At 41.4% G+C, this 22,426-nt stretch overlaps 1 protein-coding gene across 1 annotated transcript in view; it reads right to left on the minus strand.

The window, feature by feature from the left end:
• Positions 1–22,426, minus strand: part of il1rapl2 (interleukin 1 receptor accessory protein-like 2) — a gene marked incomplete at both ends in the record, with an annotated part of 355,657 nt that overhangs the window by 155,002 nt on the left and 178,229 nt on the right. Inside the window, 2 exons of the mRNA XM_080502514.1 lie at positions 3,848–3,951; positions 6,842–7,011. Of these exons, the coding sequence (XP_080358640.1) occupies positions 3,848–3,951; positions 6,842–7,011 (274 nt within the window). The remainder of the gene's footprint in view (positions 1–3,847; positions 3,952–6,841; positions 7,012–22,426) is intronic.

Below are 22,426 nucleotides of genomic sequence, written 5' to 3' on the forward strand. Positions count from 1 at the left end.
GAGGAGCAGGGGGCAGGAGACGGAGTGGGAACAGAAGACAGTGAAGGTGGAGAGGGCTGCAGAGGAGGGAGATCAAGCGGCGACGGGAGAGGGTGATTTATGGCATAAAACAAGAGGGGAGCTGTTCTTGTGGTGCCGTTTCATCTTCTTATGTTCAAGGATAAGGTTGCTTAATTGCAACTTGCTGAGAGGAGGGGGGGACGTGGCGACATTGGTAAAAAGTTACACAAGTCACACAAGCGGAGAGACATTTGGACGTGCAAGTGAAGAAGGCAGCACACGTGGAGGTAAAGCCGTATGTGACATCAACTGAAATGATGCCAATAATCTCTCACCTCGCAGGAAAACTGACTTTCAAACAAAGCACCGTATGGTTAGTGAAAAGTTGAACGAGGTAAGACCTTCGCTTTCTCTTCCACATGTCTTCCACTGACTCTTTTCTGTTTCGAAGCCAGACTGGATCGCCTGCTCAGCACCTCGGAGCTTTTATTAATGGCAGATCTGTATATTTGACTCAACCATTAGGTGTATTGGCACTCCTTTATCTGGGGAGCTACAACAACTATTTAGGCCCATGGTGTCAAAACCAGAATGCAATAGGTTGTAATCCCGGTGGCAAACCACCAATAAAGTGGTAAAAACATTAAAGAAAACACTGATTTAAATTTTTTACAAAATTGTTAGGAGAACTGGGAATGCAAATTAGCCTCAAAACCATGCTGTCAGGGTGAATTCAACATGCATAATGCAACAGCGCCTATAGAATACAGTTTTTTTTGGAACATTTCACTGTGTTTTACACCAAAAGGTTTCATTAAAATAGCTTTATGTTGATATTGTTGTAATCTTCCATAGTAATTGTTTGGTTTTATGAAAAAATTTCATCAGTGTGCCCCACAAGGAAAAATGTAAAGGTTATCATGGCACTATTACACCGGTCTGACCCACTCAGCATTAAATTGGACTGTATGTGGCCCCTGACCTACAATATGTTTGACACCCTGGTAGGACTTTCACACCGTTGACGATTTCTTACCTATGATGACTTCCATCAGGAATATATACACATTTCTTCAAATATATGTCCAGAGACGAGAGGGCACCACTGCTGTTAACCACTACCAGCCCACATCCATAGGCATGACAATGGACTTTATAATACTGTGCCTATGTCACAGATAGTCACACCTACAACAGAAGATACAGTACCAATCAAATGTCCTCGTACATACTGAAAAACGTTACATGTCTTCCGTATCATGCGCATCTTATGCTTTGCCATATATGGCTTAGTGCCATTTTGACTTTTCCCAGGCTAAAACAATCCTTACATCACTATGCTCATCCAAAGATCTTTCTCTCATTCTACTTTGAACCAGCGCTCATTGCAGCTCTTAAGAAGTCATTGACAATTCTGTCATTGTGTCGCTCAGACGCACTCGTCCACAACCCATCATTGGAATAAATATGCTTTATTGTTTCCATGCAATACACGGGAACAAATATATTACTCCCAATGTGTTTAGAGCGTTCTTCTACCAGCATGTAGTGTAATTGCAGTGCAGTTAGCTAATCATATCAAGCCAGTGTATTACATTGCCGATAATTTCTGTCTCCAGGCAACAACCTCAGCGACTGAAGCAGGAGTGGCCAACCAATCAGAGACCAAGAGCCACAAAAACTATAGCGGTATTACAAAGAGCCACATCACACACAATGACAAATAAACTCCCTCCCTCACAGAGACATGAAATGACATCATGTCAAATACATACGCAATGTATGATACATTTCCATGTGGAAATACAAAAACTACAAAACAGTCGGCAAGGCATGGATTCGCGGCATTAACAGGACACACTTCCGCCCCTCAGCCGACATAAATGCGCAGGGAGGGTCTGCAAATTACAAAAACCACTACAGCAGAGAAGACAGATACGACAAACCACATATCACGACCAAACCAAGTGTTATCGTGTGATCAGGTGAAGTCTGCAGTGACTTTGTTGACGCTGCACTGAATGCCAGTGACGCTATTTGGAATTTTTGTGGAATATGTCTCAGCTTTTGCAGCAGTTTATAATATTGTCTAATGCAGCCGGGTGCTCATTGAGAGGAAGGTCTGTTCTGCCGCTACTTTTGACAAACATGAGCTTGTAGCATATTACCGACTGCACACCAATGGGAAAGATTCATCATTTGTGTGTTGATGACGTTTCATTAAAGAGGTTTTGATGCCAGAACTTTACTGAGCATGTGCTTCTCAACTGTGTATCTGGGTCTAATCCACCAATTAACTCTAACTTCTTCATATACCTACTCCGTGTGGCGCATCTGAAGTGTCTGTGTACCTGAGCATTTGTTTATTTGCCCGACCTGCCATATATAGAGTAGCACAGCTGTGAAGTGAGTGAGAGGGATGCTTCCAAAGATATTAAGAGCATAAAGGAAGTTGTAATTAGACTCCGGTTCTGTGTGCATTTTCTCAGCAGTCAGTCGCTGTGCAGTGAATATCCAACCACTGACATGCATTAGAGTGCCACAAGAGGCATCAAGTTACTTGCAAAATATAGGCTAAAGCAGCTAAAATCATGCTGCATTTCAACCACCTTCTGAGTAGATTAGGTTACCTGTGAAATACTTCTACTAGAGTCTGTGTTCGTCATTGAAATACCTCTCTTTAGATCTGTCCAAAATAGTCACATAAAGATACATAGCTTAACAAAGACATAACTTCCAAATGAGTAAATGTGTAATTCATCAAAGTGTCATTACTTAAGAAGCACTGGCTGAAAAACGATCAACACTCTGGATGCTGTACTCACATCACCCACTTCCAGGTAAAACTTGTTTGCTATATACTGTTACAGAGTGTGATCACACAATCATACATGTGAAATGTTTTTTTTTTTTTTTGCCAAAGTCAAATACAGCTAATGTCCCGAGACAAAAAAAGTTGTAGTTCAAACTTCACTCATTATGTGTAGTTTTCTCAAAATGAGCAGTTTGATGTAAACATCCTAAGTCCTTTGACTGGAGCCCACCTTTGCAGGCACTCCAACAATTTACACTCAGGAATCTATTGTTGGGTTGTTCCTCTGTGACGGAATCAACAACAAGACGGTAAGTCTACGAGCACTGCTGCAGGTCAGAGGCAGGCCAAAAATATTGCGTTTGGATGCTTTCAAAATCTTCACTGAGAGCGTGTGCGCGTATTTTTTTCTCTCTCCAAGGTTTAAGAAGTGAATTTGTTGGGGTGGGAAGTGAAACTTCAAAATAAAGTCTGTGTTTTTGTTCGGCAGACTTTGACCGAGCTCCCATCTGGGGGAGAGAAGCTGCATTTATGTGATATCCACAACAATACACCCATGTGAACCAGAAATACTCCTGAATCATACTTCCTCGGGGAGCACTAGCTTCAGCTATTCCACCCTGGGGCAGATGCGCGCCAGCACCGGGTTAGCGGTTGAGCTGGACGCAGAAACAAATACAAAAGGAAGGCAGTGGAGCAGGTTTATTTCAAGATCCAAGATACAGAAACCGTTGAAGGCTTTCTCATTTTTTTTCCACCTCTAGTTTCTCGGCCAGAAATGAGCTGATTTACAGTCTATGAAGATTGTAATACAAAAGGGACCTTCATAATAAAGCCCAAGATTTCACCTATTGACATTTTGCTCGTGGAACAACTGATAGATATAGAATATAGAATAGATACTGATAGAATATTGTAACATTTCTCTTCAACGCTAAGGGCTGTTTGGTTTCAGCCAGTACTCTATCCAGAATAAACACATCAATATATCATTTTGTACTCCGGCTAGCTGCTTTATGTCTGTGTGCTTCTTACCTTAGCACACAGGTGTAGAATCCATTGTCTTCCATTTCTGCAGATCTGAACCAGATGGAGTCGTCTTCTTTGCTCAGCCGGTGACCTGAGAAGATGATCGGCTCCTAAAGAAGGATCCATAGAAACCATGATGTTAGCATTTCAATTAATAAAGCTATTCCCAATAATTACTGCTTTAAGGCTGTATTAATTCCAAGCCTCAGAATTTTAAGAATTTCCTCAAACTGGCATCTAATGCACACATTTCAACGAAACGGTACCTGTGCTCTAATCTCTGAGTGACAAAAACACTCATTACTACTTTCACAAGTTTGGTGTCGATTTTACAAAGTGACACCAGAACAGCTTCAGGCCGCTTTGCGATATGCTGAACAATGGTTCAATAACTTTTTATCGTGAAAACTGTGCCTTTCAGTTGAGTTTCATCTATTTGTTGATACAAACATGTTGTTGGGAGTCACCGAAACAGGCACCTTGCAAAGAGGTTCCTCGAAGCTTTCAAAACACACTGCTTTCCATTTGCAAAAATTGATAATAATTTGTTGAGACATAAAACCCCCCAAAAGTTTACATTTTCTGACCTTTGACATAATGGCATGCACCGATCCAGTTTTTTTTCACTTCTGATCCAATACCTGATACCCGAATTTGGATATCTGCCGATACCGATACCATTCCGATACTGTTTGCTGTAACTTTATCATCATTATTGTTGATTTTATATGAGGCTGTATAAACTCCTCTCTACAGTAAAGTACAAAATGTACGAATGTATGAATGTATTCTCTTAAAAGGCAACTTGAGGTCAGTATGAGGTCAGAAAAGGAAGCAGTACAAACTATTTTTGTTCACTTTGTGGGGGTCACAATGTGGGGGTCTGCATGACTTCATGATCTCATAATAAACTAGTTCTATCTTTAAAATATATCACAGAATCACTTTATTAATCCCTGGAGAAATTCTATTTTTAGGGAGTTTTGTGTGGAGTCGGACGCAGCTTCACGGAGGTGTTAATCGCCTGCTACAACGGAGGAGCTGCTTTTCATTGTTTTGATGCCGCGATCAGCGCCGTTTTCCTCGGCAAGCTGGCGTTTTAAAATGGTGACGTCTGGCAGCAGAGCGTCCGCCTCGCTGTACAATGGCTTTGAAAACATCGACATCGATTCTTTGTGGTGTTTCGAGTGTAAAATCCGTCCAGACATGTCATGAAAAATTGGGTTCCACAGTGCAACTTCCCTAGCCTGCTGGCTGGCTGCAAACTGTGGAATGGATTTCCACAGTTTGTATAGTTTATAGTGTATAGATTATTCCATGTCTCGTTGCGACACGGCGGCCCCATCCAGAATAATAACAATGAAAACTTGAATATTACAAGTTACTAGCTCCAACAATACTTTAATTGGAGCACATATTTTAAATGATCTCCTGCTGCTTTGACTTTCTTAATGTCTGGTTCAGCGACGGAGCATGTTCCTCGCTCTCCGGCCGTGTCAACAGCAAGAACAATGTGTTTTGTGCGTCAGAGTGATTGACAACTTTGTTCACTGTATGTGTAGGTTTCCACCCTTTTGGATGAAAAATACAAAGTTACTCATGTGACACAATTCAATATCATACTGTTTCCTTGGAAATCTAGAAAAGACCTCTTCTATTTCCAAAAATGAGGCATTGGTTTCAACTTCAACGTGTCCGAAACCACCAAGCTCTTCACTTTTTCCCCCACACCGTCAGCTTCTTGTTTAGCTATTAAGACAAACCCTTCAAATAAGGTCTTTCAAAACACTAGGAACTGGCTTCTCCACTGAATTTAATGCATCATCATAAATAGAAAAGGAAACGCAGATCATGAAATGAAAGTGCACCCCAGATTCAGTTTGTACGCCAACCACATGCGAACCGCCCCTCTGAATGCACCGGCATATTAAAGGTATCATCAGGTCGAACTGCAATCCACCTAAATCCTGCGTGACTACTCTGAAATAATCCTCACTGCCTGGAAAAGAAAGACAATTTTTATTATATCACATGGGACCACAGTGTGATTTATCAGTCCTTCCCATGTCTGTGTATCTGCGATTACTCAAGCAGACACAGCCGAGTCCGCTGAAAGAGCAGACAAGCTCGTCCTGCAACAAGCCTGCTGGATCTGCTTTTAAATGACTTTCTTGGATGGAACAGCTTTAATTACATCTGGGTCTCGGTGTTGGTTGAAAGCCTGGAGTGCTTCCCAATTAGCAAGTGATTAACAAACACAGTGCGATATTGTAATGTGTGAGTTTTTGCCCTGAAAACGGAGGAATCGGGGGTAATCGAATTCAACTTCAAATGCGGGGCAACGAGATTTCAGGATGGATCTTTGTCTTTTTTAAACTCTCATGGGGAACTTTATTTCTTTGTTATTAATAGTATCACATCATGGGGATATTGATTAAATTAGAATAATGCATTGGTATGCAAATAATACTGCGAACCATGGCTCCTGTTGTTAGCCATTTCCCTTAAGTTGAGGAAAACTTCACACTTTTCTTTCAAGATGATTTAAAAAAAATGTATGTTTAAAATACCAGGTTTACAGTTTAAACTCCCTTTGCTCTCAACAAGTTTTACTACAATTGACACAATCTAAATAGCCGTGCACAAGGATGTTCCTGGCCAACAGTGTCCTACTGTGAAGGGTTGAAATAGAAGCTGTTCACCTTCTCGTATTTGTAGATTGTGCCCCTTAACGGACTCAGACAAAACATGTTGCCATGTTCGTGATCTCTGGTAAGCTACTGAGGGGTATCTAATGAAAGAAAACGTAAAACTAAACACATTTTATTAATCCGCATGGGGATATTCCTCTTTTTGCATTGACCCATCAATGTGTGGCCACGCTATGGTGCTCCGGGGTGCTAATGAGGGTCACCTCCTCCACCTCCTCCACCTCCCACTACTCCCTATTTACAGAGGGACAACAACAACAATGGCAGACTTCAAGTCAAGTGGGCTCACCTCGGCATCTCCTTTGTTCTTGTACCAGATGAGGCGCAGCTTGGCGTTGGTGGCCATGGTGTAGTTGGTCCGGATGTAGCTGTAGAACAAGGCACATTTGACCCGGACGGGTTCCCCGGCCAGAACGTGGTACTCCTTCAGATCCACCGACCAGTCGATGCATCCGTCCACTGCAATCAAGAAGAGAGAGGAAGAGAAGCTGAGAACAGGAGACAGACGAGCCATGCACCATTTGGACAGACTTGGAACGACCGTCTCAGGAGGAGGAAGGAACTTAATCATCACACGGAGATGAAGACTCAAGTAAGTTAGAAATCCAAACTCCTCTATAAGATGTAAAATTAGGTTTCAGGAGATGCAGTGACTATCTAACGGTGAGGGGGAAAGGAGAGGTGGCGGGTATGAGTGGCAGGGAGAATATTTTATTTTGTTCCTTTGGCAATATTGTTTCTAAACTCAGACATAAAGAAGTGGTGAACATACAATGTATGTGTGCTTGTGAGTGCAGTTTTTTATTTATTTTTTTATTTAGTAGAGGAGTGGCAATAAAGTAGGATATTAAAAGTGTCAGAATTTTTTTTTAAAATATATACATATAAAGGGAAGTCACAAAGAGTGGAAATATAGACCAGTGTGTAGGAATTGGAATTGAATGCCTGGGATATATAAAAACAAAAAAATGGGGGGGGGGGGGGGGTGTTGTCATTTTCATTCCATTGAATTCATTCTTGCATCATTGTATTGACCGAAAGTGAAAGAGGGTGAAAATTGAGAAGGGAGGGGATTGGTGACTGAATGAAAGGAGAGAAAAAGAGGAGATGGGGTGAGGCCAGGTCAGGTGGAACGGACAGAAAACAAGCTGTGGACACGCAGACGAGGAGGAGATGGTGAGACGTGGAGGTCAGCGTGGAAAAAATGACAGGGAGCGTTCCCCAAATGGACTTTCCTCCTCCTTGCTCCACTCTTTTTTTTTCTTTTTTCTTTTTTTCCTAAGCCTGATGGTCCGAGGCGCAGATAAATGCGTTGCAGGCTGTGGACTTGCCGTCGACCAACAGTCCAGCATCCTGATTGTTCTGCTCATGATCATAACTCAACAACCCATCTGGATATGACCTGGAGATAACATGCTATTGAGCTCGACATCTTTGCTGAAATACCATCATTCTTTTCTTCACAACAAAAACATATAACACAAGCACATTTTTTTAAGTATCTACATGAAGTGTTTTACAGTTTTGCCATTCAGAGCCACTGAAAACTTAACTTTTGGGAAACAATGACAGAAATGATGCTACTGTGCATGCCGTTGTAAATGCTTCTTATGCGTATGCGCGAGGTGATGGATGCAATAACAATTCAACTTTACTGTCTATCTACGTATCCATGTATACTCTATATGCGATAAATGTCTGTAATGTCTGTATACGCTATAAACACTGTCAGTGAAAAAAAAAACAACAAACAGCACCTATCAGTGAACCAACATCAAAACGACATAATTTTCAGCTCGTTTTCAGATCATTTCTGTGTAAAGATGAAACTTTCTTAAAACGAACTGACGAAAATAATGTGTTTTCCCTCAAAATGTTGCGTAAACGGGATCTAAATCCACTGTGCATGAACCTCTGTACAGATACAGTATCAGCTGTTGCTAAATGTGTTGCTAATGCTATGCTAATTAATGTAAAATAATAGTCAAAAGTCGACCAAGTTAATAAATTCGTTCAGCTCAAGCTTCAAACTTTTTGTATTTTAGTATCAAATCTGTTTTGACTCAAACTTTGTGAGATTTATTGTCATTCATGGAATTGCTATTGTTTTAAGGTTATTTAGTGACAAAACTCATGAGGCGTCGACGGCTGAAATTAAATAATTGGTTATCACTGAATAAAATTGAATCATACATGTTTCTTTAAACGAGATATACACTACTTTTTTATTTTTACAGACATGTTTATTCATCCATCTATCTCTGATATCAGTTTATCCAATTCATGCTGGCAGGCATATCAGTAAGCACACATTCACACCGACTGTAATTTTTCACCAATTTGCCTCAAAGGCTTTTTTTTTTTTTACATGGAAGAATATTCGCATAATCAATAATCAATATTGTTATATGCAAAGAAAAGCTTTAAAAGTAATGGATGTGTTCCAGTCACTTGGATCGGTGGAAGAAACACAACAACATCTCAGCACTCTGTTAAGTCACTGGTCAGAGATTTAAAGACTTCATTTGCATGAAATTTACGGCCACATGCTTAATTGGTCACATTTATAGATTTAGCAATATGCATCTGGTCACAAGGCGACAGCTGAGATTTACTGTTGCACAGTTAGTATCACACACACGCCGGCAGATATATAACACCCACAATTGCTGCTTCGCCCTCACAAATTAGCGCGTGCACACACACACACACACACACACACACACACACACACACACACACACACACACACACACACACACACACACACACACACACACACACACACACACACACACACACACACACACACACAAATTACTGGGTGTTAGCTGTGACTCTGACCTGCAGCTACATGCAGCCTCATTGTTCTGTTGTATGCATGCGTGCATATGTGTGCATGTGTGTGTGTGCGTGTGTGTGTGTGTGAGGGAGAGGGAGAGCAGCTGTCTGTAGACATATTAAATGCGTGGGCGAGGCGTTAGCCCGGGTAGATATATCATTCTCATCAGTTCAATCTGCATATGGACGCTAGTAGACGGCAGAATGAAAATCACCCCGAATAAAAGGCAAAATTTCTTAGTTTGAGAAAGTGCATAGAGTTTTGGGGTTAAACACACACACAAGCACACAAAAAGTCAAAAATCCAACAGCAAGAATTTATTTATTTTTTATCTTTTTGTCGACAGGATTTTTTCAAGTTCAATTGGTGTAGAAAACGTGTGTGCAGGGTGAGGCATTTCAATATAAATATTCAGCAGTTCTGCCATCCAAAAGTATTGTTATGGATCACACAGGATTAAAAAAAGAGAAAAAAACCCTGACAAACTCGGAGGACCTGATGATAGTCAAGTCTACACATTATTACATAAATCCAAGACGACTGGAAGGTTTCATGTAGAATGTCAAGTTAACTTATTGCAAGACATTTACTTCTCCAGATGGGACAATAAAAGTTAAATATATTATTTACAAACTGTACAATACATGAATCGAAATTATGCTGTTGGGGTGTGTGCAGTGTGGAGCACGTTTAGTCCGAACTTGTCACTCAAACATAAAGCCTTTCAGAGCCTCCAGCCTGTCTGTACGACTCCCACAATCCCCTGCAATACCTCTACAGCTGCTGCCATAATAATAGCTTGACCTGACCCACACACATGCGTGCGCACACACACGCACGCACGCACGCACGCACACACACACGCACACGCACCCGCACCCGCACCCGCACACACAAACACACACACACACACACACACACACACACAGTCTATCACCCCTCCCGGGCAATTTACACCCTGGGTGAGAGGGAAAAGAATTGAGGGGACGGAAAAAAAGAGGAAAGCAAAAACAAAACAAAGATAGTCGGAGACCAAAATTAGAGTTGGAAAGAGGGTGTGTGTGCGTGTGTATGTGTGTGTGTATGTGTGTGTGTGAATGAGTGTGTGTGTGTGTGTGTGTGTGTGTGTGTGTGTGTGTGTGTGTGTGTGTGTGTGTAACTTGCCATTTGCCTCCCTTGTTTGTGCTGATGTTCAATTTCAGCACACTCAACTCGATAGTTACTTCTCTTCTGTGAACACATTTTATGAGAATAAGCTTTAGCCGAGAAAGAGTTTTATATACAATGTGTGACTTCAGGATATAACGTGTGCCTGTGTGTGTGTGTGTGTATATACTTCTCAAAAAGAGCAAGGAGAAGCATGAAAAAGGGTGTTTGCCATTTTCAAAATGACTCCTCAAAATAAGGTGCACTGCTGCACAAACCTGAGGCACACACACACACACACACACACACACACACACACACACACACACACACACACACACACACACACACACACACACACACACACACACACACACACACACACACACACACACACACACACACACACACACACTAAAGCAATCTTTTTTGCAAGCTGTATGAATATGGTAATGCATGTGTGGGTTATGGCCTCCATTCATTGCTATGGAGTTACAATGGCATCGATCAGTGTACATGACTCCCTCTCACGCACACACACACACACACACACACACGTGCACGCACACGCTTATAAAAGCAGCACCCATGATAAAGCTCTCAGCACCGTAGATGTGCACACACACTTGCGCGTTGGGGCCGAATAAATGGAGTTGACCACAATCTGCCCTCTGTCTAATGCTACCAAACAGACTGAAATTTATTCACACTCCCAGGAAAACTCACACACACGCAAATACACGTGCACGCACGACACACACACACACACACACACACACACACACACACACACACACACACACACACACACACACACACACACACACACACACACACACACACACACACACACACACACACACACACACACACACACACACACACACACTTTTTTGTTCCAAACAAAAGAAACGTGACATTCATTAAAAGCAAAAAACGGCTGCTTGCCAAACATGATGTTGGTGCTGATGAGTGAGTGTGTGTAATTGAGTGGACGGTGACAAAGGTCCAAACAAACACAGCACTCCAGTTTCTCTACACAATACCTTTATGATTTCACACTGAATAACATCGAGTTCACCACAAATGTGACAAATACACAGACAGCAAACAAATACACTTTTAATGGTCTGTACATTGGCTCCCAATTTAACAAAAAATAAAAAAGTAATGTTAAACATGTTGAAACATGAAATATACTGAATGTCTATGTGTAGCATTACTGAAATAAAATCAAAATACATAAACTAGACTTTCACGCAAACCAAAGACAACATAATCATGTTCCAAGCCCAAATCTTGACCTATGTGCAACCCTCAGCCCTAAAACACACAGCATTAAGTTGTTGCATTGTTAGTCTTCAAAAATCAAATTTGGCCAATCTTAGACTCTTGCTAGTCCAATATGTCAAACCTGACTTTTTTTTTTAGTTGGCCCGCTTCATAGAGTGGTTCCCCTTGCAATCCTCAGCATATTCATAAAATCGTTGTGCGATCATGTGCTGATGTGCCCTTGGAAAAGGTTCTTTAACCTCAAGTTGTTCCCAAAGGAGGGCAAACACCTTTATCACTGTTGGGGTGTAATTGGGTAAATATGGTTGATCTTTCAAAGCAATATGAGACTTATATATTACACAGTGATTGGCTGTGTAATGAACTACGGCACTTCCATTAAGCTGAAACTTATTTTTTTCTCTCCATTTTTACAGAACTGTTGACATCGGTTTTCCCTCCAGAAGAAGCCTCTCCTTTTTTTTGACCAAATGGTCAGAGTGTCCTGGAACACAGTATGCTCTCTGAAAGACCAGGGAAAAAGGGATTTGATCAGTCAGGCTCGAGGCGAGGCGCAGCACCATGTCCAACTGAGTTGCAGCCCTGGCAGGAGCCTCTTGACACAGTTACTGTCTGGGCCTTGTGCAGCTGATTCATGGAAATAACAATTGGCAGTTTACTTGAAAATTTCACAAATATCTTCAGCAAGTGGCTTGTATTTTTTTTTTTTTTTTTGGCAAATCGGGTCATGAAACAGGAAAATAAAAGTGGGCTTTAGCAAAATGTAACAACTGGAGAAAAAGAAGAAAGAATAGGTAGTCAGAAAACCTCAAGAATAAGGGAGTAGTTTTGTTAGGAGACACTAAATGAAAAGTAATGAGTCCTATTTCCCTTGGAAACAGAACACATCAGACCTTCCTATTAGTTGTAATAAGTCCCAAAGAGGTATATATGGATAGATGAAGGGACATATTGAGGGAGGTGCAGATGGGGAGGAACAAAACACGAAACTGTAGGTGAACAGGAAACGTGGCCCTATCAGGGGAGAAGATAAAAAAAAAAACAGGAAAAAAAAGTGGGTAGCTTTTCCTTATCGAACTACTCCTCATTGAATAATGACGGCGGAAATAAAGGTAAGACAAGAGGGGCGGTGAGAAAGCAGAAGCAGGAAAAAAGTTGTTTGTCGCATTTGCACTGTAAATAAATCAACGTCAAATTAAATGTGCCACTGCGCTGTAATCGTGCTAATGAATGAGATCAGGGTGGTGGTGATGGATGATCCATGACGCACTAAAGCTAATGTTAGTGTTTCTGAAAATGAAGGCCATATTTCCCACTAAACCCAAAGCACACACCTCCATTACTATTAGCCTAAGAAAAAGGTGACCCTCCCCATACCAAATAGCGGTTTTGAATTTAGTTTTTCCAAACAATGTTCAGTGTTCATGCATCATCCCCTTTTGTGATGAAATGAAATAGAAGGACCAGATATAAAAGTTTAAATCCAGACTTTCAGGCAACTGCGACTAATTTCCATTTGTCAAAATCACTTCTTCAAACAAAAGGAAACAGAACAACTTGTAAATATTTCAGCAATGTACAAGAGTGACTGCCAATGACTGTCGGGCCTCCAGATCTTATTTGCCAAACAATTTCATGCATTAGTTACATGTAGGGAGTCGAGCAGACAGTATCTCTTATCCACCTCATGAAGAAAAACAGGGAGCGACGCAGAGTTGGAAAATACTTTAGTTTGCAAAACCCGCCGATCTCAGAAATCACAGTCCTCTTAGACTGTCTTCCATTCTCTGACCAAAACTCACGCCCGGTGTCAGAAAAATTGAGTCAAAGACTGCAAGGCCACCATTTTGCTGGCTCCAGAATGGAAGTGAATGATTTTAGACCGAGGGCAGAACTTGAAAGCATCTGATGGCATTTCCGCTGACGCTTCACATCCGTCACACGGTGGCGTGGCGTGGCGTGCACCGAACTCCATGTCTCCCTAATTCAGAATGGTGTGAGCCGCAGACAATCTGACTGGATGAGACGGTGTCAACTCTTTATAGATCAAAAATGGATCATTGATAAACTCGGCCTCCCCCAACCCTGTCTGATGGCTCAGTGCATCATCTCTTTAGCCAACCATCCATTATGTTCATGGTATAGGAAGGGAATCCAAACAGAAGTAATGATTTGATAATCGTGAAGTAGATAAAACCCTACAAACCATATTATTCTAATTGGAGGCAACAAAAGAAGAATTGAAGTGCATAGAATTAATCTTCCAGCTGAAAACATTCATCACATACAGGTGTTAAAATGAGACTTGGCCAATCTGCCATCATAAATTTCATACATTAATTACCTCATAAAGACTATGACTTTCCCAAAGTCTTTGCCGGGTATGGCAGAAAGACTATCTACACTTTAAAGCTTTACAAAAGCTCTGATCTTTTCCCAACAATTAGCAGTGACGCCATCCTCAAAGCAGCTTTCATACCTGATACGCTGTAGGAGGAAGACTATAAGAACACACCCAAGTCTTTATCAGTATTTTACAGAGGTTTATTTTCAAAAACTTGGTACTTAGAAAGCTTCTTCTTCTACTTGCAAACAGCACAAATCAAAATCCTTTTACTAACACTTTAGTGAGATGCAGCAGAACTTGGAATAGCAAATGACGGGCAGCAATGGAATGGGTGTCTTCTGCCTTTCACCATGGATGGATGGATGGATGGATGGATGATCAAGAAAATATTTCCATCACTATATTTCCAATCTGAAAATCTTAATTCTGCAAATGAATCTCTAATTCAAGCCTGATGCTTGAATGGTCCCTTTGCTGTGATGAAGTTTAAGTAGGACTACAGGCTAAACATGATTAGGGGAACAGACTTGGGATCATACGTTCGCAGGTTCAAATCCAGACCATGCAACAGGCCACCACTGTCAAGACCCATTACCCCCCCCCCCAACCCCCCATCTGCTGCCCTGAGAGCCATGTTTTGTCAACCCACTGCTCCCCCAAGGGGATCAATAAAGTATATAGCATACTTTCAATTGTACACAAACTGATGGAACCTGAACCAGTAAGTTACTCAATTAGCAGACCATTGGACAAAAGAGGCTGAAGCCCTGACAAAATATATTCACAGTTCTTCCATTAATCATTTCCTCTTTCTTATTCACAGTGGAAGAATGAAAAGGGAAGGATAGATTTACAAGAATACAGGAAAGAGCATTATACGACTGCAGGGCTACAAGCATCTGTTGCAAGCATCCTTTTTGAGAAACCCTTCGTGAGATTATAGATTTAATTACAAGACAAACAATACAAAGTCTATACAAAATGCAAACATTAACTGAGAAAGGATAGCTTCTATAGTTTCTCCAAAACCCATGATGGAGTAGCTTGGGAGGAAAATCTTATAAAGCCAGATGTCTTTTGTAGGATGAACTCAAGAAAGAAGCGGCACCTGAATAATATTTCATTTTTATAGCTTGATATATTGATACCGAGTTGCATGCTGTTTTTTTTTTTTTTCTTGTACTGAAAACAGAGCGTATTCCTGATTGAAATAAACATGGGGAAAAAAAACCCTGTTGTTTAAAAAAAAAAAAAAAACACAGTCAAAGATTATTAGACAAAGAGAAATGAAAACTGGCGATATGAGAACGGAAATGTAAATAGACACAGCCAATTACACGATACATAGTGACAATATACAGTATGCCAACATATCAGTGGAGAAAAACCCAGGAGGCAAAGATTAAAAAAAGAGAAAATCCATAACTGGGCATGAAGAAGCACGAATAGATCAAAACAAAATAAGCAAAGAAAAAAGGCAAGGAGATCAAAATCACTGTGCTGGAACATGTCTGGCGAACTGTATCAATTACCTGCATCCAGGCTGCAATTCCCAGATGTCGACTGTTCTGCTGTACGTACATATTTGTTCCCCACTTTGTTGTTTCTAGCACATTTCCATCCACTGCATCAGTTCCCGGTTCAGTGCTGCAGAAGTCAACTATCCCTGCTGTTGCTCACTGGCTGAACAATTGTGGATAAAGAAAAGAGACAATGTTCTGTTTATTCCTACAAAGATTGCCTTTATTAGTTGATTGTTGAACAGCATATTGTGTTTATGCCTCCCAATTAGGATCTGCTGGAAGCACCAGGGAGACTCACGTAGCTCAAAATTAGAAGAAAAGGATATCCGATATTTTGTTCTGACACATGAAGACCGAAGCTCTGATGATTCCAGAAGGGACCGCTGGTTGTAGAAGGGCCATGTTTAAACATGTTTGGACTAAGCTGCCTCTGTTGCAACGCTGGTATTGATTCCTGGTCCCGATGGGCCTATAGCCTCTGTATTTTGAAGATCACCCGACTCCAAAACACGCATGGAGTAGATATGTCATCATGAGGAAAAACCTGGTGATGAGCCACTCATTACAGTCAGGTGTGCTGGAGCATGAACGGGTCAACAATATGCAGGAATGTGGCCCTGCAGGACCACTATTCAACAACATGGCACCAGAAGCATGAGGTACGATTTATGGCAACATCCAGGGAGGTGCAGTCATCATGATAGATGCAACAAGCATCTGCCTTGTGGACCCTGGGACAAAGTCCAGTAGACCTGTCATTATTTTCTCATCAAACCCCCACCCCTCCATTCCTTTTTGGTTTTATTATGATTATCCGTCTTGTTCTTTTGCTGATTAACCTGATCTATACGCTCCTCTTGTAATGCAGCCTGTCTGTTTTGACTAAGTACTTGTACAAAAATCATTTTATGGTCTGAGAGTCCTGCATGTCTGTACGTCACATAGCGTGAGACAAGACTGCTAATAAAAATAGGAAAGGTGAGCTTATTTGATTAAAACAAAGCATATGTGAGTGAGAGAGAGAGAGAGGGGGGAGAGAAAGAGATACACAATGATATGATATGAATGCGGGGGAGAGAGAGAGAGAGAGAGGCATCTAAACTGAACTAAATATGTATCTAACACAAATAGCATGTTGATTATCATCACCAGCAAAGTCAAATAAAGTATCTGTTTGAACTAAAACTGTCTTTCTCCTTCAACCTAATATTGCTGGCTCTAAGTAACTGAAAAGCCAGGAAAAAAAAAAAAACTTTATTTGGAAGAGGATGACAAAAGTCTATCAGTCGTAGGCTTTTGTTTAGTAGTAAATCTATCAGTAGCCTCTAATATTATAGCCTATTGAGCCAACTAAGGCGATGTGTACACAACATTTCAAGTAAAAACAGCATTATTGCTTCAGAAAACTCTTCTTCATATACACAGCAACGTTCTGAAAATGATGTCGGTCTACACAGAAATGCTGAAAATGCAGAAAATAAAGTAGTTTTCATGTTGGGCCACGAGTTGGTGGTGTTGTTGTTGTATGATGGTGACTATCACGACACACTGGAGGCCGCAACTGTTGTTATTGTCCATCTACTCATGCATTTACAGAAGAACTATTTGCTATTGTTATGGTGAAATAGCAGCGTTTCTGTAAAGTTGCTTTTCCCCATTCACACAGAGATGGAGAGTTGCCAAAAAGTTCCACATTGGGAGCCATTTTTAAAAAGTTGCTTTTTCAGTGGCTCTGAGCACAGTTTTTGTGTACACACACAACAAAAACACCACTTCCTTTTTCAGTTTTCACTTGAAGACATTGTGTAAATGGCGCCTGAGACTGACCTTTTATTAAAAGCCGTCAATGACATTTGCTGACGACTTATGATGGAAACACATTCTGGAAGCAGGTACAGTATATAGTACTTTGTTCCAGTGATAACTGAATCGAGAGAAGATAGGTGGAAATCTATAAAAAAAAGTGTCATTTTACGTACTAATCTACTATCATCTGGTATTTATACATCTAAGAGGTGAATAGCTGGAGCTGCTTTTGATGAAATGAGCAGATATGAATGACACTTCACCATGGAGATGACTGGACGGATGGTACTCATCCAGGAACCATCATTTGTTTTTTCATGTCGATCAAAATTTAGAAGATTATAAACCCTGAGTTTTGAGCCATAAACACCAATATCATCACATTTTAACCAGTAACATACCCAAACTAGAACTATAGTCCTGTTACATGACATTGTGGCTGGACTGTTTTACATTTCTTGTTTCTAACTCATGAATTGCTCACTCACTGCCAAAATCTGGGTTTGTGCTGGGCCACCTGAGATTTGTTTGGTTTGGTGATAATTGATGATGTCGACTGGCTCTCTGGCTCTTTCACAGATTTGGTCTGAAACCCTCCGCTGTGTGTCTGATGGGAGAAGTACAACTAAGTCACTGTTGTTCTTTTCTCCACACATCTCATGGGGCATTTTGACTCGAGGAAAGTTTAATATCGCATTCTGCTACAAGAAAAAGGCAATCCAAAACAACTCCGCACAAAGAGACCAAGCTGCACATGCGGGATGGTGTATCGTTTCATCACTCTGGCAGATTCTTTCGCTTTTGTTTGGAGATAACAAGATTTTAAGATTCCAGTGTGTGACACACACAAACTTGCATGGATGGGAAATGTTTGCAAAGACTCAATCAAAGTGGCAGTACATTTAAAAAAATGACAAGAATTGTAGGCAAACAAAAAAAAAATTCTCTAAGCATTTAAGAACATTAAGGTTTGAAAAGATCCTCTTCTGCAAACTCTCCCACTTTTATGTAGATGCAAGTCGCTCGCCCGCTGGATTTGTCACCGTGTCGATAGTGTGCTGCATTTTTCAGCTGTTTACGCGCGCGCACGCGCGCACACACACACACACACACACACACACACACACACACACACACACACACACACACACACACACACACACACACACACACACACACACACACACACACACACACACACACACACACACACACACACAGGGTCCCCTTTGCTTTCCCCCTGCCCGTCATTAATAAAGAGAAGTGGCTGCACACCTGTTCGCTGACAGCACCCGACAGAGGGAGAGAGAGAGAGAGACGGGGAAGAGTGTGACAAGGTTTTCTGAAAAGGTGAAGAAGGAATGGTTTATTGCTGCAAAAAGACAAGACGGCTTAAGAAATACTGTGAAAGTGGAACTTTCATGTAAAAATCAGAGCTGAGAATCGTAGACGTCCCAGAGTGCTGCATGGATGATGTATTTATTCGGCCAAACCTGTTGCCTTGACAAAGACCCAGCGGGATTTCACGATGGGCGTTTAGTTGGCTACTATTAAAAAATGGAGGAGGTAAAGAAGGAAAGTCGATTTTACACCAAGCTTTTTTTATTTTTTTTTAATTTTGAGTCTTAAAATTTAAAGCTAAATTACAAGTTTGTGAGTTTGACTCCAAATACCTTTAAATGTATTGAAGAAACTAGGACGGGCACTCGGTAGAGCGCATACCTTCGCCAACCATAGAAACCAATAGATTACAAGGTTATTTGATCCACCACACCAGTCCCCCTACCCAACTGGGTATCAACACTTTCAAATTGTCTGTGTTTGGTTCGTCCACTCCTGTCAACAGTCGTGAGTAGAAACACGCTCACAATTCTACAATTTCTAGGTTTTGTTTTGCGACAAGCACCAAACAACAGATAAAGACAGGAGCTTTTTGTGCTGAAATTTGTGGACAAAGCAAATAAAGAGGCAGATATTTCTCTCAGTAGCTGGTGACTCAGACAACGTGTGTGTGTGTGGGGGGTCTTTGGGCTCGTCTTTGTTGGATGGCCATAATGAATCTTTCTTCTCTCAGTAGGGAGAGCACAACAAGAAGAGGGAACAGTCCTCCCGTTTTCGTTCCTTCATCCAGAAGCCTTGCGATTAGAATCTGGTGCCTGTGGAGGCCACTGAAGTCACTGCGGTCACTGTTCATCAAACAGTGAGGACACAATGCATTAGCATGCAGGAAGTAGCAATTAGAAGGTGGCACACTGAGCCGGCGGAGCCGAGGTGTGTGCTCCTGGTCCTGGAGTTCCACAGTCCGGCACATTCTTGATGCCTTCCTGCTCCAGTACACTGCGGTTTAATGAGTGTGTCCTCCTGATAACAAACCACTGTAACGAAACTATATGCACAACCTTTGCCAAATGGCCACGCCTCTTTATATATATGTTTTTTTTTGTCTCCTCTAACCATGTTCATGTTGTCTGTCTGACTTCTCGTCAACGAAGCAAAGATTCTGTCCAGAAACAAGCCATAAAGTCATTGGCGTAATTTCTGAAATCTACAATTGGAGCTATTGTCCTCTACTTAAAGTTGTCCGTGATACTGCACTAATGGTAGCAAAATTAATGGAGTGACTGGATAATCCTCTGAGGAGATACAGAGGTTTCTTCCTCAGTGGTGAAGTAGAGACATGCAGCACACAAAGGAGCAGTGGAAATAGAGACAACGCCTTACCAAACTTTTCTAACACACTCCTGGCAGGAGAGGTTGGAGGAAGCAGCTCATAGACAGTAAATGGCAGACACTGAATGTAAAGGCAGTAGAATGAAAAAAAAGTATTCTTCAGCTGTCACATGCGGCTGACAGAAACTGAGCAGCCCCCCCCTCTCTCTCTCTCCCTCTCTTAAATCTGTTCTCTGGATCTTCCCCTTCACTCCACCTACTGTATCTACCCATCTCTTATTCTCCATCATTACTTTGTGTCCTCGTCTTCTCTCCGTGTGTCTCTAAGCCGTTCTACCTGTCTATCTACTGAATATTTTAAATGAACCACGGTGGAATTGCAGAGTCTGATGGTAAAAGTGCTGAACAGCAGCAGAAACAGAGCGGGAGCGTGTCTTAATCTGATGCAAGCGCGCGGCGCACATCAGCTGTCAGTGGCTTTAAATACACACCTGCCTGAAATCGGACTGGAAAGAGGTAAAGTCGCTCATCAAAGTAGATCGAGTTTGATCAAAACGTTGTAGGTACTGTCCTTGTGCTCAAATAGAGAGCGGTGAAGAGATGTGTTGAGCAGGAGCTGGCAAGAGGAGGGCGCTGGTTATCTTTTAATCGCATTAGAAACAAAAGTGGTCCACACAAGAATTGCATGATGAACGGGTCTGAGACATCCAATATTCATTGATGCCATTCGTATCTCCACGTCACGACTTAAAGGCCTTAAAGGATCTACTGACAATGTATTGGTTCCAGATACTACAGCACTCTGAAACAGTGATGCCTTAATGGTGTCAAAATAGTAAAAGATGGATATAAACTGTATAAAAGGCATGCCACAAGGTGTTCTGCTGTCCAGTCAACCCTAATGCTTGAATAACTCACTTTATTATGACAAGAGCTGCCAAATACACATCTGTAAAGTCTTTAGAGGAATGACAAGAAAAACTACATCTTTGCTACTCAACAGAGTTGACTAAAACCTTTCCAACTGCGTGGACCGAACACTGTTTTCCTCAAGGCTTGCCGTCAAGTTTGAGTTCTTGATGAGCAAAAGATTAAATATCACTATCTCTGGACAACCAGTCGGGGAAAATCATCACCCTCCCCATGACATATTTCTTAGAAGTCTAATTAGAAATTTCTGAATATTGAAGCGGAACATGGAAGTTCCAGGTGCAACAGAAAAACAAGGTGGGTCGTTAAAAGATAACAGCAAAAGCTGAAACCGTTTCAAAAGCTGAGAAAAGTCTACATTTAACCAAACTTGGTGATTTTAGAGGAAACTTGTGATTCTTCCCGAGAGGTTACCATGGAGAAACACTTTATTTTTCCCAAACCAAAAACAAATTAGAAGATGCATAATTCAGGAAACTATAAAAAATACTGAGTAATGGAAATTTTGAAAAGTTTAGTAGAACTTAAGTTGCTGACATGTTTGAAAACTGAATCCCGACAGTCCACACCTGAACATATGAGGACAAAATAAGCAATCTAAAGAGGGGCAACTGCAAGAAAAATAATCAAATATTCCAAAAGATGATTTTGGCTGGCGTCAACTGAGGAAGTGTTGACGCCAGTGCCTCTGAAGTCTGGACATACAGGAGGGTGACACTGCCACTAGACCTGGCAACCTCACCCTTGGCTGGTCACCTTGATTACCTGCTGCTGCCCCCACAGTCACCCTGCACACACACACACACACACACACACACACACACACACACACACACACACACACACACACACACACACACACACACACACACACACACACACACACACACACACACACACACACACACACAGACAACATGTCAACTTTTCCACCTTTACAGATTTTGAGGCACTAGAACTTTCAGTTTTCACATCAAAATCTTATTTGATACCTTATTTCAAACACCTTAACGACATGTCAGGTAAACAGGCCATATATGGGTCTTGAGTATTGCATTGTGTTTGAACCGATTGCATAATAATAAGTACCTGAATCAGGGTGCGATTTCCTCCACACAATCTGTCTGTCCCTTCATGCGACGAGCTGCTTAGCTCCAATGGCTACAACAGCTAAACATCTTTACTTAGAAAAGGAGCCCAACTTCTTCTTTCCTCTGACAGATAATTCATCCCACGTTAAGATAAAATCATTGTGCTGCTGCACAAATAGTTCATATGTTGTCAGGGGCATTTTGTTCCATGAAGTGCATTACAAAT

Source organism: Blennius ocellaris (genome assembly GCF_963422515.1).
Source record: "Blennius ocellaris genome assembly, chromosome: 9".
NCBI lineage: Eukaryota > Metazoa > Chordata > Actinopteri > Blenniiformes > Blenniidae > Blennius > Blennius ocellaris.